The sequence below is a fragment of the Abrus precatorius genome, unplaced genomic scaffold (genome assembly GCF_003935025.1).
Source record: "Abrus precatorius isolate BTA unplaced genomic scaffold, Abrus_2018 Scaffold5, whole genome shotgun sequence".
NCBI lineage: Eukaryota > Viridiplantae > Streptophyta > Magnoliopsida > Fabales > Fabaceae > Abrus > Abrus precatorius.
In genome coordinates this window covers 12,246,917-12,266,015 of record NW_020874395.1, presented here as the reverse complement: position 1 = coordinate 12,266,015, position 19,099 = coordinate 12,246,917, and the positions used below count along the sequence as shown (strand labels likewise).

Below are 19,099 nucleotides of genomic sequence, written 5' to 3'. Positions count from 1 at the left end.
ATATATATATATATATATATAGAAGAAGCCATCCTAGTTGTAACAAATAATTATTGAAAAATTCTCTAGTTACTGTTGTTTTGATATACAAACAGATTTGAATTTGACAAAGCTATATAAAATAACAAAATAGCATGAAAAATAAACCCAAGTATAAATTAGCCGGAAAAAAGAAGAAAAAGGAAAAACCGTCAGACAAATTCAAAATCCAGGTGCAAGGAAATTAAAACCAAGTGCCATGTTGTCTGGGAATTTTGTTAGAGTTACCAAATACAATACTCACCTACCATTGTTGGCACAAAGTAATGCTAAATATATAGGTTTCCTTTTTAAAATTTAGCAACAAATAGGGATATGTGTATAATTGAGGTAAACTATGTAGTGTCACCAATTAAAATATTGGCATTTTCAACGTTGCATTGTTAATGTACTATGCAATTTACTTTATGCCACAGAAGAATGCTGGGAACCCGAGAGTAAGAGTGTAGTTGCTATCCCTGTTATAATGGCCCTATTTTGGATTGAGAAAATGAATTTGAAGCTACCAAATCATTGTTTATCAAAAGCTCCATGAAATCATTCACATTTTGTATTAAAAAATAGAAAGATGCACTAACTGCAAGGATTCTGATCCAAAAATTTATGGAAATTCATACGATGCATTGACCTTCCTATGACAAGTGTGATCGATAAGAGTTTTTTTGTTTTACTTAATTAGTATAATTTAGTGTAAATAAGTAAGTCGTATATGCAAAACTTTTTAATGTATTATTAGATAGTGTCACTTCTAATGTTAGAAATATTATTAATGGTTTTAGTGAAGAAAAATTATAAGAATACTGTATTAAATATGAATGAAGTTAAACTAATAAAAAATATAATTACAATTTTTATATTAAATTTTAATATATAAATATATTTATTCAAAATTAAAATATAAAAATCATATATGGCATATATAAATTACTAATTTATTTATAAAAAAATACAAGTCGTACACTAATTATATAAATAATTTAAAATTTATATTAACATGTAATTTTGATTTTACATTATACTAGCTACGTAAAAAAGATTTGACATTGGCATGACAAAATGATGAATCCAAATTGATCTGTTTTGAATTACCCAAAATAACAACCAAAATAAGAAAATGTTTAAATTAAGATTAAATTTAACGTACTGTCTCAAAAGTAAGATGTTAACATTCTTCCTTTAAACATAGATCCGGAATATTCACCTGATAATTGATTAAGAAAAGAAACAGAGTATCTGAAACAACATGGGCCAACCTTTACGAAGATGTCATTATTTATATTTTCCTACAGCATGCAAAATCGAAACCGGTAACAAGACACAAAATTTTATAGACCATCACAAAAAGACCAAGTTAATTAGCATCAGCTTGATTGTCAACTATCCTTAGAGACTAGACATTAACACCATATAGTTATTCTTAATCTTCAGTGTGTCATTCAACTCTTTCTCAAACCTCTCCATTGCATCTTGTGGCAGGCAAATTGGAACAACTCTTCCTTTCTCCCCTTTGGAGTTAGTATAGGGAACATAGAAGCTCACCCCAGAAATGTTCCCAAGACCACCTTTGGCTACCCCAGAATACAAAGCCTTACCCCACCCAAAGTTAAAATCTGTGAATCCACTCTTTAAGAGATCTGACACCATGAAAGAGCCTAACATAGTAAAACAAGGTCTTCCTTTGATAGCCATTAGGTCAACCACAGAGTGCACATACTCTTCATTTGCTTCATCCTTTGCCTTCTTCACTAGCTCCAATGCATACCCTAATGGACTACCCAAGAGTTTCCCTACAGTGGTAACTGCCGCAGGAAACACAAAAGCATTACCATAAAAACCATTAGGCAAAGGAGGGGCGAACATGCAACTTCCAAAACGTGCATTCACAATGCACAACAAGCGAACCTCTTGATCAGGGTTTTGCCACTGCAATGCAAATGTGCGGCAACGCCACAGATATGCAGTGAGGATTTCAAATGAGGTTGATTTGGTTGCAAGGTGTGGAGGGAGAAGAGAACGCATTAAACCTATCTCTTTTGGGCCAAAGAAGAAGGAACGATGATGGGGTGTGAAGATGCTTCTCGAATCAGGTGGTAGTTGTTGGTATTCATTATGAGTGCAAGTGATTCTTGGTGGGTTTCTTGCACACAGAAGTTCCCTATGCCACACTGGGAGAATCGAAGGTTTTGGTGCACCTCGTGCTATTTCTGCTAAGGCCTTCAGGAATTGGCAAATTCCACTTCCATCGCACATGGTATGGTTCATGCGGAGAGCAAAGATGAAACCACCACACTTGAGGCGCGTCACCTGTAATTAATTTATATATTTATGTAGCCTACGTTTAAGCATGTATTGGAATGTTATCGTGACTGATTAACACACTTTGATGGCTTATTTATTTATTATTTCCTATTTCATTTGTTTGACAGTGATAGTGGACAAAGCTCTATGAACATTTCCTTGAAAAGTTAATTTACCTATTTTCATGGAAAAGTTTATTTTACTCATTTTTTATTATTCAATTTTTCTAACATATGATTAAGAATACACAATAAAAATCTATGTATGATAATTATTTATTAAAAATAATAAAATATCAGAAAATTCAATGTATTAATGGTATTCAATAGATGTGTTCATGAATTGGGTCAAATTGGATAATAAAAAAATTATCTGACCCCATTAAAATATAACATATTGAGTTGGATGAGATTTTTCACTCTTTGACGTAAAACTCAAACCAATATAAACTAATCATGAACGGCTTAATTCGAATAGGTAATCATCTATACTCACAAAATTTAAAAAAATTATAAACGAAAAATTAAACAATTATCAAATCAAATTTAAAAAATTATCTATATTTATATAAAACATCTCATTTATACTCAAATAATAAATAATTTATCAAAAATCACATTTTAAAATATACAAAAATAAAATAAAATACAAACATTATATATATATATACACGCACAATGTTAGGTTGAGCTGGATTCATTATATTGCAAAAAGGAAAACTTGATATCAAATCTAAAAATATCAAATTTATCACTTATAATCCAGTTATACCTAATCATTAAATTTATTTTGGTTTGAATTAAGTTGATTGAATAGATTGGCTATACTCAAATTGGGAACACTCTTAATACTAAATAATAAGTTTTTAATAAAAAATTATTATTTAATTTTTTTTAATGTGAATATTTAGAGACACGTTAGAAAAACAATTGATTATTTATTGCATGTTTCAAAACAATAATAAAAACTTTTTGAGAAAACTTTTCAAAACATAAATAGTAATTATAATTTCTTTAAAAAAGCGTTCTCAAGAGCATCAATATTAATGATATGATACAAAATAAAACTCGTGAGAATATATATAAATGTATAAAAAAGATAAGTATAATTAATATAACCTGTAAGAGCAGGAGTGGAGTGTCAATCATTCCATCTGAGCCAGGAACATTGTAAAGAAGCTCATCGAAGCAAGGGAACGGTGGCATAAAATTGTTACCAAACTGTTCAAGTGTCACACCTGCATCAGCCTCAATGAACATGACACCTTCTCCATTACAATCCACCATTAGTTTACCATTAGGACCTTCCCTAAGCCTCCCAGCTAATGGATAATAAAACACAAGTGTTTTGGCAAGGGCTTCTCTAATAACTTGAACAGGATCTTTCCCTTTCATTAGAGGTTGGTAAGGATAGAACTGTACCAATGGAAGTTGGTAACGAAGGCCATTTTGGTCATCTATGTCAGATAGAAGCTTAACTTCATGGGGAATAGGTTTAGCTGGGGCTACTAGCTCTGGTGGGTGCCTCCTCACTGTAAACTCTAGAGATGAAGTTTGGAAAACCATTTTGTTTGTGAAGCAATAAGAGAAGAGTAGTGTAGTAGCTAATGTACCCTTGGTTTGAGTGGATGTGAAATAGTTGAGTTTAGAGGTTGTGTATTTATAGTGGGAGAAATGGACAAGGACATTGGAAGCTTGGTCAACATGCAGTGCGTTTTTTGTGGGATTTTTTTTTATTTAAATAGAAATAGAACCATGTATTTGACTTATTGTGATTTGATTCTTTTCCTGGTGTCTTGACGAGAGTTTCACTTTGTTTTTACTTTTACATTAAAAAGCAAAAGCAAAAGCAAAGTCATTAGCATTGTAATACTTAAATATTTTGTGATCTGCCATTATCTTACATCAGCTGGTAAGATAATATAATTGAAAAGTATAGTACGTAACCTTCCTGTTGTTTTAGTTGGTTACACAATTTCGTAGCCAAAATTTATGTTTATTATAAATACGCTACCCGTAAGTGAAATTTTCTTATTGTAAGTTTTCGGCACATCGTACAAACTCCTATTTTTTTCAAAAAAAATAATCTTACATAAAATTATTAAATATTTAAAGATTTTAAATAACATAAGAGTAATGATTGGTGTCAATTTTAGTAGTTTTAAGTATATATTTTGTTCCTTATTTAATTTTTTTTATAATTTATATTTTAATGCATTTAAATTCATGTTATTTAAATTTAACAATTTTAACTCTAATTTTGTTAAATAATATAAGATATTTAATTTTCTTTTCTTATGTGAATTTTCTTAAGGGTAAAGACTTTATAAGTTTTCACATTTATAATTTTATTGTATCTTCAAAACACTCTTTATATGCTTCATTTTGAGAGTTTTTATCATTTTTTATTAATAAAAATGTTTTAGGTTTATTTTGCATTTAATATTTTAATTTCATATTTTTAGTTAATCTGACATTTGTCTATTCTTTTTGTCATAACATTTTCTATAGATATTATTTTTAATTGATTTTAGTTGCATTGAATTCTACACATTTAGGACTTCAAAATGCATATATAATTTTATGAATTTAGAATTATTTTCTATTTTTTATGATTTTTTAAAGATGAGACATATTTGTTGAAGTTGCCAAATTTTTAAGTCTTGTTTAAGCGAGAATTTTCTACTTTAAGCAAGAAATACAAAATTGAGACCAAATTTTTTATTAATATTTTTACTTGAGCGAAAATGGCCCTCGTTCAGGTGAGACAATTCTTGCCTGAGCAAAAATTTGAGCGAGAAGACCGAAAGTCTCGTGTCATTTTCTAGAAAGAATTCACTTATTGTCTTATAAAAAATAGAAAATTCATTTCGAAAAGGGAGAGCTAGAAAGGGCTTTGGAGCCTCAACACATTTGGCATTGCAAAGCATTGCAAGAGCTTGGGAAAGTGACTAAAAACCATTGGAAGAACTAATTTCTATTTTTTCTTACATTTTTTTATTGTAATGTATGCCACGAACAATTAGAATTTTCTAAGAATTAGATATAATCTTTATACTTTGAATGTTTTGGTATTTTTAATATATCTTTATTCATTTGCCATGAGTTGGGTATATTTATTTTGATTGTAATGTTTGTTTTTAGCTTATGGGAAATAATTCATGATCCATGAATTCAAATTGAGTGTGACAAATAACTTGAAACCCAATTGGGGTAAACTCACACAATAGGTTAAGTCTCTAAGAATAAATTTTAATATATTGTATGTTATATAACTCTTGCTAGTAATGTGACATTTATTTTCTATAAATCAAACTATCAAAAGCTTAAAATTTGACTTAGTTGTACATTCTTAAATATTTAGGAGTTTGTTAATTTTAAATTATATAATTGAAATTACTTAAGTGTCCATATTCTCTGTATAATAACCCTTCCTCTTTATATTACATGGAAGATTTGGTGCACTTGTTAATGAATTAGATTGTTACAACACAAAATAACCTAACAAGTAACAAGAGATAAATAATAATAATAATAATAATAATAATAATAATAATAATAATGAATTATAATTTCATAAATATAGATCAGTATTTTAAAACTATTGCAGTAGAAATTCAACAAAACTTAATGACATTAATCGTAAACAATTTTATTCCAAAAAGCAGCGAATCCTAACACAAAACTTATTCAAGTTTTACAACACACTACATAAGAATGGGGAGTAATATTCAATGATGTTTGAAGTTGTGTCCACACATTATTAATTTGTTGCGTGTAATATATTCTAATTGTAATACGTTTGTAAAGAATGAGGAATACGTTTATGAAGTATGATCTATATATACAGGTTTAAGCAAGGTTTTAAAAGAATTCCAAACTACCACCACCAGTATTGAACTCTAAACAATGAGCTTGGAGACAGATGATGCTTTGAGTACTATATTCAGTGTGTATTGAAGTGTCTGTGTCTATATATATATATATAAATATTTTTTTTATTACTTAGGCCAAATAATATGATTTTATAATGCTAATTAAAATTTTAACCTTAACTTTATTTCTTATAAATTTGTGCCAGTACTTAATTGATCAGACAATAGAATGAAATATGATTTTAATTTTTATAGTTTTAGTCATTTATAAAAAAAAAAAATAGTTTAAAGATGTATTTAGATGCAAAACTTAATTAAGTGTTTATTTAATAATTTTTTAATATGATAAGTTAGATCATAACTTTTATAATAAAATTAATTAGAATAAGTTAAAAATAAGATTTTAAAAAAATATATTGAAATAAGATTTTAAAAAAATTATGTCATTTTATGCCATTTTACTGTTAATTTTCTTTTTTACCTTCATTAAGATATTGTTCTTAGTTTAGAGTGAAAAAATAATTGAACAAAGAACAAATATAACACATCTAAAAAAAAAAAGAATGCAAAAAAGACAAATTTGAAAAAAAAATAGCAAACTAATGATATTTAATTTAAGTGATAAATAAGCTAGTGATAAGTATTTGACTTTTTACATAAGTGTATTTGTCAAAAAGTAATAACGAGTTCTAAAATAAATTTTTAAAATATCATTTTACATTGTTTCTAATTACTAAGAATTTTAATTTAATTTTTGAATTTAAACAATGCAAAATAAAATAAAATAAAAATTTAAATTTAAAATTAATTAACAAAAAATTAAGATAGTGCAATCTCTAACAATAAAAAATAATATAAAGTTTATAGTTTTATCTTTACACTTTTTTATATTTTCTATTAATTTATTTTTAATTACAGTTTTTTTTATAGTTTCTAACTACTTATACTAAATCTATTAATATCCAATGATCATGTAATATTGATATTTTTTTTCTAAACTATTGCCTGATGTTAGGTAAAATTAAAAAAGAGAAAGCATAAAAAATATATAAGTTGTTAATTTAATAATAATTTTAATTTAATATTGATTCAATTCAATTCCTGTAACTGAATAAGAAATTGATGCGAATCAATAAAAGAAATCTAATTCTGCAAAATAATACATTATTTTATAAGAATAAAATATGGTATATACATGTAGTTTCATTAGTTTGATCTATGCAGGATCAACTGACGAGATAAACCCACTTAACACGGGAGATACTGAGTGCCAACATTAGAGGGCCAGCCAAGTGAAAGTGCAAGAATTCAATTCAGTTACTTCACCTGCTACTTGAGTACACTAGAGATCATACATATTAGTTGCAAATTTTCTTTTGAATACCGATAAACCTTCATAGGATAAGTTTATAGATACCCATTATTTTAAATTTGTCACGTTTCAAATTATTGCAATTCTTTGGTTTTCTTTCTTCCCCTGTTTGTAAATATTTCTCCACATCTTGCTCTTACAGAAAACGTAATGTATAACTTTATCCCTCATGTCTAATATTAATTTTCAAACAAGTTTTGTAAGTGCATCCTACATCAAACAGCATTATGTCATTGTTATATTAAAAGAGAAGTTTGAAAAAGTTTTCTATTTGATTATTAACGTATATCATACAAATTCAACTGATTTCACCATACACAACTACCATTATTATTACAATTTTATAATCATGACTACAAGAATTGTGTCACTAACTAGCTAGCACAAATTATGCAAAGCACAATGTGCAAACTGCAAACCACATCAACCAAGAAAAAGTGTTGCTCAGATGTCAGAAGACCTTAATCATATTAACATCTAGTACTAGCCACTAGGTGGCTCTTTTATAACTCTTCATTCAAACTCGTCATCCACAAAACAACCACCAACCTTTATTGCCATGGCACAGAAAAGATCACTCTTTCTTCACTCTATTTAATACTTCAACCTCAAGAAGACAGAAAAATTAATGAAGCACAAACCCCCTTTTAAAATCTCTTCACATATCTTCACTTTTAACTCAACACCTTTCTTCAAACACTCTTAGTTTTCTCCTTCTTGGGTGGAAACATGGCCAAGACCCCAATGGGAAATATGGGTTGCATTCTAACAAGCTATATGCTATTCAGCACATTGTTGTTCTTTGCAAATGCACAGTTTGCTAAGAAGACTTACCTCATTCAAATGGATAAATCAGCAATGCCAAAAACCTTCTCCAATCACCTTGAATGGTATTCATCAAAGGTGAAGTCAGCACTGTCCAAGTCTCTAGAAGCTGATATGGACAATGAAGAGAGAATAATCTACAATTACCAAAATGCTTTTCATGGATTTGCAGCCAAGATGACGGAAGAAGAAGCTGAGAAGCTAGAGGCTGAAGAAGGTGTTGTAGCTATATTCCCGGAAACAAAGTATGAACTACACACCACAAGAAGTCCAACTTTTCTTGGGCTTGAACCAGCACAAAGCACTAACATTTGGTCAGAAAATATAGCTGGCCATGATGTCATTGTGGGAGTGTTGGACACTGGGATTTGGCCAGAGAGTGAAAGCTTCAATGATGTAGGAATGAGACCAGTACCTACTCATTGGAAAGGTGCCTGTGAGGTTGGAACAGGCTTCAGAAAAAGTCACTGCAATAAAAAGATTGTGGGGGCAAGAGTGTTCTACCATGGATATGAAGCAGCACTGGGTAAAATCAACGAGCAAAAAGAATATAAATCACCAAGGGATCAAGATGGTCATGGCACTCACACTGCAGCCACAGTTGCTGGCTCTCCAGTGCTTGGTGCTAACCTTATGGGCTATGCTAATGGCACAGCAAGAGGAATGGCACCGGGAGCAAGGATTGCAGCTTACAAAGTATGTTGGGTTGGAGGGTGTTTCAGTTCAGATATTGTGTCAGCTATTGATAAAGCTATAGCTGATGGAGTGAATGTTTTGTCCATTTCTTTAGGTGGTGGAGTCTCCTCTTACTACCGTGATAGTTTATCTGTAGCTGCATTTGGAGCAGTGGAGAGGGGTGTTTTTGTTTCATGTTCAGCTGGAAATGCTGGACCTGACCCTGTTAGCCTCACCAATGTGTCACCTTGGATCACCACAGTTGGAGCTAGCACAATGGATAGAGATTTTCCTACAGATGTTAAGCAAGGGAATGGTAAAACTATGACAGGAGTTTCACTCTATAAAGGGAAAAGTACGCTATCAGTTAACAAACAATACCCTTTGGTATACTTGGGTAGTAAATCTAGCAGAATTGATCCAAGATCTATGTGCTTGGAAGGGACTTTGGATCCTAAAGTGGTTTCAGGAAAGATAGTAATTTGTGATAGAGGACTTAGTCCTAGAGTGCAAAAGGGTCATGTGGTGCAAAGTGCAGGAGGGGTGGGAATGATTCTTACAAATACTGAAGCAAATGGAGAAGAACTTGTTGCTGATTGTCATCTCCTTCCAGCTGTTGCAATAGGAGAGAATGAAGGAAAGGAGCTCAAAAATTATGTCTTAACAAGCAAAAATGCCACTGCAACTCTATCTTTTATGGGCACAAGGTTGGGAATTAAACCATCTCCTGTAGTAGCAGCATTTTCATCAAGAGGGCCTAATTTTCTCACACTTGAAATTCTGAAGCCTGATTTAGTGGCTCCTGGAGTGAACATTCTTGCTGCTTGGAGTGAGGCCGTTGGTCCATCAGGTTTGAAAGTAGACAACAGGAGAGTGAAGTTCAATATTCTCTCTGGCACATCAATGTCATGCCCACATGTGAGCGGTGTAGCAGCATTACTCAAGGCTAAGCACCCTGAGTGGAGTCCAGCTGCTATTAAATCTGCATTGATGACAACAGCATATGTTCATGATAACACCAAGAAAACTCTCAGAGATGCCTCAACTGCTAAACCTTCAAGTGCTTACGATCACGGTGCTGGACACATTGACCCTGTTAAAGCTCTGGACCCAGGTTTAGTCTATGAGATTGAGCCACAAGATTACTTTGAATTCTTATGCACACAGAAGCTGACTCCAACACAATTAGGAGTTTTTGCCAAATATTCAAACAGAACTTGTAGGCACTCTCTTGCCACTCCAGGGGACTTGAACTACCCAGCTATATCACTTTTGTTTAATAAGAGAAGTCCCAATTCACTTTTCAGTCCTGTGATTGTTCACAGAACTGTCACCAATGTTGGCCCTGCTGTTTCCAAATACCTTGTTACTGTCTCAACATTCAAAGGAGCTTCTGTCAAAGTTGAGCCAGAAACCTTGAATTTCACCACAAAACACCAGAAGCTATCTTACAAGATTACCTTCACACCAAAGACAAGGCAAAAATCACCTGAATTTGGAGGTCTGGTTTGGAAGGATGGCGTGCACATTGTGAGAAGCCCAATTGTGATAACATGGTTGCCACCACCAATATGAATTTCAGTGGGATTTACTTAACAACTTCAGTAGTATTTCTTTGTTGCAATAAGAAAATCTTTTGTACTAGGAACTAGAAGTATTCCCTTCTGTATTACAAGAAAAGTTTTTAGTACTCAATCCTATTCCTAAGTGTCTCTTCCTCCACCTTGAACTCAACCAACATCATTCACATATTTCTTACGCAGATTCAAAGTTGCAGAATGCTTAAAATTGCCACTAAATGGAACTTATTGCTAATTCTCAAATATTGTGGTTACATTAGCTCTGTTTTGTTCCCCTACTGTTATATATTACATGTTCATGCTTTCCTGATCTTAATCTTATTTAGTATCTATTTTTTTAGCATAAGGAATTAAACAATTGGAAGACAATATGTAGTATGCACATCCAATATTTTGTTTATGCTGAAAGTATTTAATTTTCAGATCAAGTAAAGAATAAATCTAATAATAAAACTAGGATGCCAAGAGTGAGAATTTCACTCGCATATACCCTGTGACCCTACTAAAGGTTTGTGTTTGTGCAACTGCTTATTTAAATACTTATTTAATAAATTCTTTTTAAAACAATGACTTATGTTATAAATTTAACAATAAAACTTAATAAAATAAATTGAAAACAGTTTATTTTTATACGTTAATTATACTAAGAATCAATAAACTGAAAACAACTTATGAGTTATAAGCTCTAACAAAATAATTTTCCTTATGAAGTGAGTATCACTCATCATTTATGATAGCTGAAAGACTCTTGAGTATTGACAGACCCTTTTGACCATTTAGAACTGTCAATTTAATTGAATAACAGAAGGATGAATAGAAGCATTTACTTAGTAGAGAGCTCCACAGTTCTTTGCCAGCTATTTCTTTGATTCTTCACCTCTCTCGGTGCATGTGAATTTATTTTGAGTAGAACACAAACTCATTGCATGTGCATGTCAAATGCATAATTGCTGGCCTAAAAAAATCTGTGATCCAAAGTACTTGTACAAAGTTAGACACTCTATTCATTAGTAGTACGTATTGGTTCAGTTTTTCATATAATGCATTAAACAGTTCATCTGCAGGCTCAGGGCCTATATGTCAATGGAATTGATGAGCAATTTTTTTGGTCATAAAAACACGCAAATTCACAGCTGGACATTTAATATGCAATTGTATTGTACAGCTATAACTGTTATTCTTTTCTTAATTAGGATTGTAACTGCTATTCTCTCCTTAATTAAGTTGTAGGATAAATGTAAATATAGCCGTATAGCTAATTATTGGGCTGAAAATCAGCTTGTATTAAACAGTATATATATGAGAATTCTCCAGCAGGAGAAGACAGTTTTTCTGCCTACACTTCTCTAAGTTTGACATGGTATCAGTCTGGCTTACGATCCTACCCTAGCCCTGTCCCAGTTTTTTCGATCATTGTCTTAGTCCAAGCTTTTACGGTCCTTGTTTTTTTTCTCAATTCTATCCTAGTCCAGATTTGGTCCTTAGTTACCATTTCATTTTCTTTAGCATCATGTCTATTGAAAAGTATGACGTATTATTGGTCTGCCTAAATGGCAAGAACTACTCAGCCTGGGCATTCCAATTCCAGATATTTGTCGAAGGAAGAGATCTTTGGGGTCATGTTGATGGTAGCACTCCTGCTCCTAACAAAGACTAATAGAAGGATGAACATCGCAAATGGGAGGTCAAGGATGCTCAAGTCATGGCGTGGCTCATAGGTTCTGTGGATCCAAACATTATCCAGAATTTACGACCTTTCAAGACTGCAGCAGAAATGTGGGCCTATTTAAAGAAAATCTATAGTCAGAATAACACTGCACGCAAATTTCAGCTTCAACATGATATCGCCATCTCTCAACAGGATAGTTTCTCCATTTCTGAATTTTACTCTCATTTCATCAATCTTTGGGCAGATTACATTGACATAGTTTATGAAAATTTGACTTCTGATGGTCTTACTTCAGTGCAATCAATTCATGACACTACTAAACGAAATCAATTTCTTATGAAATTGAGATCTGATTTTGAAGGTGTCCGATCTAATCTCATGAATAGAGACCCTGTACCCTCACTAGATACATGCCTCAATGAACTGCTTCGTGAAGAACAGCGTTTTCTCACACAATCGACCATTGACCAACAAAGCTTCTTTACTGTCCCAGTGGCTTACGCAGCACAAGGAAAACCAAAAGGCCGTGACATGAGTGTTATTCAATGCTACTATTGCAAAGGATTTGGACATTATGCTTCAAACTGTCCACAAAAATTATGTAGTTATCGCAAAAAGGATGGCTATATTATTAAAGAATGCCCAACAAGACCACCAAAGCGATCTACAACAGCTTTTACAGCATTGGCTGGTTCCTCTACTTCTAGTAGTTCTACGAATACAGCCTCTGTCCAACATCCTGCTCCTGCTCCGGTTCCAACATTGACTCCTGAAATGGTTCAATAAATGATCATTTCTACATTCTTTGCCTTGGGACTTTCAGGTAAACCTTTTTCTACATCTTCACCTTGGTACTTTGATTCTGGGGCTTCCAACCATATGACCAACAATGCTCAGTTTCTTACTAATATCACCAAATATTCTGGAAATCTCAAGATTCATACTGCTGATGGAAATCATTTACCTATCACAGCAACTGGTGATATTTCTTTATCTCTAACCGATGTTTTTGTCTCTCCTGGTCTGACTAATAACTTCATTTCTGTTGGTCAATTAGTTGACAATGGTTGTCTTGTAGAATTCTCAAAATTTGGTTGTCTTGTGCAGGATCAACAATCAAGGAAGACAATCGCGACGGGGCCTAAAATTGGACGCCTTTTTCCACTTCATTTCCCTTTGTCTCCAAATCTTTCTTTACCTTTTGTTTCTTGTAATTCTGCTACTGTTGACTATCAGATATGGCATAAGCGTCTTGGATATCCAAACTCTAATGTACTGCATCACATGTTAAAAACTGGTTTTCTTGGAAATAAACAGTCCTCACCTCTTCATGTTGTTCAATTTGATTGCCTTTCTTGTAAACTTGGCAAAAGTAAAATTCTTCCTTTTCCAACACATCAATCAAACATAGACAAACCTTTTGATATGATTCACAGTGATGTATGGGGGGTGGCACCAATTATTTCTCATGCAAGTTATAAATATTTTGTCACTTTTATTGACGATTATAGTCGTTTTACGTGGCTCTATTTCTTGCGCCTAAAGATGAAGTATTGTCTGCTTTCAAACTTTTTCATGCTTATGTTCAGACCCAATTTTCCTCTAAAATTAAAATTCTTCGTTCTGACAATGGAGGGGAGTACATTTCTCATTCTTTTCAGAACTTCTTGCAAACTAATGGTGTTATATCTCAAAGGACATGCCCCTCAACCCCCCAGCAAAATGGGATAGCCGAAAGAAAAAACCGCCACTTGCTTGATGTGTGCCACCTCGGTTTTGGTGTTAAGCTCTCTCCACTGTTGTTCACCTTATAAACCACTTGCCATCTACATCATTAAATAATGATTCTCCTTTCATCCGGTTATTTGGTCACCCACCCAATTATTCTTCTTTTCGAACCTTTGGTTGTGTGTGTTATGTCCATCTTCCTTCACAAGAACGCACTAAACTCACTGCACAATCTATTGCATGTGCTTTTCTTGGATATTCTCCTCACCAAAAAGGTTTTCTCTGTTATGATCCTAACCTTCGTCGGATTCGAGTATCTAGAAATGTCATCTTTCAGGAAAATAAATATTTTTTTGTAACTTATCATGATCCTCTCCCTTCCCAAATTTCTATTTTGCCATTGTTTTCTACCTCTTCTGCAGGACAGCCTTCATCTAGACCTCTCTTAACCTACCACAGACGAAGTCATACCACTCAAAATCAGCCACCAGATCCTCCTGGGCCCCCTCAAGATTATTCCTTGGCTGCTGATCCGGTACAAGGGCTACAACCAGTTCCCCTACGACGAAGTTCCCGCACTTGTAACCCCCTAGAAAAGTATGGTTTTACCTCTCCCTTATCCTTGACAGCAACATTATCATCAGTCCCTATTCCTTCTTCTTATAAACAAGCAATGGAGCATGAGTGTTGGCAGCAAGCTATTGAGATAGAACTCCTAGCACTAGAACAAAATCAAACATGGGATGTTGTGCCATGTCCCCCATCTGTTAAACCTCTCGACAGCAAATTTGTGTTCACAATAAAGTTTCGTTCGGATGGGTCCATAGACCGTTACAAAGCTTGTTTAATTGTGTTAGGAAATAAGCAAGAATATGGACTTGACTATGATGAGACTTTTGCCTCAGTTGCCAAGATGACTACTGTGCGAACCATACTTGCCCTTGTTGCATCACAATCTTGGCCATTACATCAAATGGATGTCAAAAATGCATTTCTCCACGGGGACCTCAAGGAGAAAGTTTACATTAAACTTCCTAATGGTATGTCCACACATTCACCTAATGTTGTTTACAAACTAAAACGCTCTTTATATGGCTTGAAACAGGCACCTAGAGTATGGTTTGAAAAATTTCGATCCACATTACTTGGCTTTTCCTTCACACAAAGCCAATATGATTCGTCTCTTTTTCTACAGAGGACTTCTAACGGCATTTTAGTGCTTATTGTTTATGTGGATGACATTGTCGTGACCGGTTCTGATCAAGCCGCTATTTCTAAAATTAAACACTTGATGCATTCAACTTTTCATATGAAGGAGCTTGGCCACCTCACTTACTTTTTGGGGTTAGAAGTACATCATCAACCTAAAGGGATATTTTTAAATCAGCAAAAGTATATTCAGGATCTGGTTCAGTTAGCTGGCCTCACCAATGCAACCTCCGTTGACACCCCGATGGAAGTTAATGTGAAATATAGCAGAGATGAAGGTGAACTTCTCACATATTCCACTTTATATCGCAAACTAGTTGGTAGTCTTATCTATGTGACCATCACTCGTCCGGATATTTCTTTTGTTGTCCACACAGTGAGTAAATTCATGCAATCTCCTTGACATTTCCATCTTTCAGCAGTACACCGCATCATACAATACCTCCTTGGCACCTCCAAACGTGGTCTATTTTTTCCTGCTGATTCATCTCTCCAACTCCAAGCATATAGTGATGCTGACTGGGCTGGCTGTCCAGACACAAGGAAATCAACTACTGGCTGGTGTATGTTTTTGGGTAATGCTCTAATTTCACGGAAATGCAAGAAACAAGATTCAGTTTTCAAGTCATCCACTGAAGCAAAATATCGTGCAATGTCTACTGCATGCTCTGAAATAATTTGGTTACGTGATTCCTTACAGAGCTTGGATTCTCTCAAGCCCAACCAACTCCGCTGCATGCTAACAACACCAGTGCCATACAAATTGCAGCAAATCCAGTTTATCATGAACGCACGAAGCACATTGAGGTTGATTGTCATTCTATCCGAGAAGCCTATGATCGCAAAATTATCACTCTACCTCATGTCTCAACATCTGTGCAGATTGCTGACATTTTCACTAAAACTTTGACATGTCAGCGGCACAATCTTCTTGTTGGCAAATTGATGCTTGTAGACTTACCAACATCAATTTGAGGAGGGATGTCAATGAAATTGATGAGCAAATTTTCTGGTCATTAAAACCAGCAAATTCACAGCTGGACATTTAATATGCAATTGTATTGTACAGCTGTAACTGTTATTCTTTTCTTAATTAGGATTGTAACTATTATTCTCTACTTAATTAAGTTGTAAGATAAATGTAAATATAGTCGTTTAGCTAATTATTGGACTGAAAATCAGCTTGTATTAAACAGTATATATATGAGAATTCTCCAGCAGGAGAAGACAGTTTTTCTGCCTACACTTCTCTAAGTTTGACACTATAAAGCCATTTTTCAATTTTCTTTTCTTCAAAGTAGGTGCATGATTTGTGGATGCTATCCCACAACTATTAGAGTAATTTAGTGCAGTGCGTATAAGCTTAAAACAAGTAATTATATATTGGTTAAAAGAAAAGTTTATTTTTTATTATAACTATAAAAATAATCGTTATTTTTAAAATATAGTTAAAATTATAATTTTTCAAAATATTAAGCAACGCACTGAAAATTTTAAATGTATTTTTTTTCAAATTAAAAGATATTTTCATAAAATTTTTAGAACAAACGAAATCTTAATTCTTACTCTTAAAACAAACACCCATGGAGATGTTATTTTATCGTTCACATTTACTTGTATTTTTAAAATAATATAATATCATATAGGATGAAATTGATTATGAAGTATTAATTAATTTAATAATTGATGAAAAGATTATGATACTCATTTCCTAACCTATCACAAGGTTGTTGACGATGGTGTTCATCACCTAGAATAGCAATGAAGGGAGGAAAATATGTTAAATTTTTTACAAAGGCAAAGGAGGATCAAAATGTAGGAAATGTATAGGGACCAATTTGATGATTAGGAACTTGTATTATGTTGGCATACTTATTATGTAATGAGATAGTTATGAGGGGCTTGCTCTTTTAAGGAATAATCAGATGGTTATGGAGTATAGTGAATGTTTTAATTTGAATGCATCAATCATAGACAACTATAATTCATAAATATTGGGAATTCATTGAATGAAAATGAAAAAAGAAAATGACAACTTTTAGTGGTTATGATTGAATAGATCTATACGATATTTCAATTGTCATACCCCATCCTAAAGAAAAAGTGTAGCCAGCAATATATGAGAAGAGCTAATTTTCAATTCCCTCTGCCAATAGCACCACAAAAAAAAAGGCAAATTCAAATTAAATACAAAAATGATCCCAATGACCCTTTGCTTATATATGTCCATTTTAATCTTGATTTATAGCATCTATTAAGTTATTTTCTTAAGATTCATGGGGTTGTCTTCTCCATGTAACCATCTTAATTGTAACTTTGACTTTATTTGGCTTGTGTTAATGGTTTAGGAAGGTTGGTGCAAAAGGCTACAAATTTGTAGCTACACACTATGATGCTCCTATTATTCCTTACCTTTTAATATTTGAGCTTGTGGCAAGAAGTTTATTGTTACAATGGAAGGGGTGTTTCTTTTTTTAAATTTTCTAATAAGTATTTTAAGGGTACTAATTAAAAAATATATTTTAAGAAAATCATAAAAATATATTCTCTTACATATTTTTTATGTATTCTAACATAACTTTTAATACTTTTTTACTATTTATTGATCTGTAATCATAAAAATATATTCTCTTAAGATATTCTTGTGCCTGAATGAAAAAAAAATTAACGGATGATAAATTTTAAGGCTTTTTCTTATTTCATCTCTTGATTTGTTTCATTTTATTACTATTTTAAAATTAAATATAAAACAATTATTTTGTGTTGTTTGATCTATCCTTCATTTTAATAGCAAGAGAAAGACACCCACATAATAATTATTGGAGCCAGTAAAATAAATATGTTTAACTGAATTAATTTGAACTTTCTTGATAAAATGTAAGATTTAAATTTTAAACTTGGAATTAAAATTAAATTTGAAGTATTTAGTTTAATCCAATTAAACTCAACGTAGATTAAGCCTGTAAAATCTGTAAAAAAAATGAAAAAAAACTAGACGTTAGCAAGTTTAAACATCATTTTTATGAAATCAAATTATATCTAAATTTTTTAACCCAATTTGCTAAATTCTACTGGTGGTAATAGACTAATTTGAATGGACTAAGTAGCTAGTTTCGCTAATTCTAGTAATGACATGTTTAATTAGAGTTTACATAAATCACAATATAAGAAAGTTTTTTTCTTTAACTCTAAAATAAATGGAATTTTACAAATATAATAATAATAATAATAATAATAATAATAATAATAATAATAATAATACGATCGTACATAAAGGCATTTGGTCAAACACCCAAAAGATTGTTTTTCCCTGTCGGTTTTTGTAAAAGTAATTAAAAAAATTATTAAAAGGTTACAAGGATTGCTATTTTCTTTTGAGTTTCCAATATATTAAAATTTTATGGTTTGCTATCGCAGAAAATTGTTGGTTACATCATTATATTTTACCAATTTGTTTTCTCTACATTTTCTTTGTTATTTTATAATTTTTAATGTCCGTTAATAAAATAAAAAATTATGAAAATGTACAGACTGTAATAAAAAAATTAGAAAAATAAAATAAAAATTGTGTTAAAATATAAAGATCATAAATATATTGGATTATATATATTATCTGTGTAACTCAACTTTTTTTTATTTTGGTTGTTATAAGTTTTTTCTAATACTATATTTTTGAAAAAATAGTTTTATCTATAATTATTGTTAAGATAAAAAATAAAAGTATATTTAATTTAACACTAAATAAATATTTATACAAATAAAATTAAATAATAAAATAAGTTAAACTTTATTTGTAAATTAAAATTAATTTATATTTCTCTATTTTGTTT

The 19,099-nt window shown here is 32.0% G+C and overlaps 2 protein-coding genes across 2 annotated transcripts; one reads left to right on the top strand and one right to left on the bottom strand.

Annotated features, from left to right (window-relative positions):
- Window positions 1-1,422: 1,422 nt before the first annotated feature.
- On the bottom strand, window positions 1,423-3,902 carry LOC113866688 (13-hydroxylupanine O-tigloyltransferase-like). The gene is made up of 2 exons (XM_027501498.1): window positions 3,456-3,902; window positions 1,423-2,343 (listed from the first exon to the last, which is right to left on the bottom strand). Exons 1-2 carry the CDS (start codon window positions 3,900-3,902, stop codon window positions 1,423-1,425), a joined length of 1,368 nt encoding a protein of 455 aa, XP_027357299.1.
- A 4,410-nt stretch (window positions 3,903-8,312) lies between these two features.
- On the top strand, window positions 8,313-10,658 carry LOC113866687 (subtilisin-like protease SBT1.3). Its single transcript, XM_027501497.1, has one exon. The coding sequence runs from the start codon at window positions 8,313-8,315 to the stop codon at window positions 10,656-10,658; it is 2,346 nt and encodes a 781-aa protein (XP_027357298.1).
- The last annotated feature ends 8,441 nt before the right edge of the window (window positions 10,659-19,099 follow it).

Bases quoted from the DNA above. Each gene is read 5' to 3' on its own strand.
- LOC113866688 (XM_027501498.1), bottom strand. From the start codon at position 3,902: ATGGTTTTCCAAACTTCATCTCTAGAGTTTACAGTGAGGAGGCACCCA. The intron at 2,344-3,455 runs GTTATATTAATT...AATTAATTACAG, and splicing joins CTCCACTCCTGCTCTTACAG to GTGACGCGCCTCAAGTGTGG.
- LOC113866687 (XM_027501497.1), top strand. From the start codon at position 8,313: ATGGCCAAGACCCCAATGGGAAATATGGGTTGCATTCTAACAAGCTAT.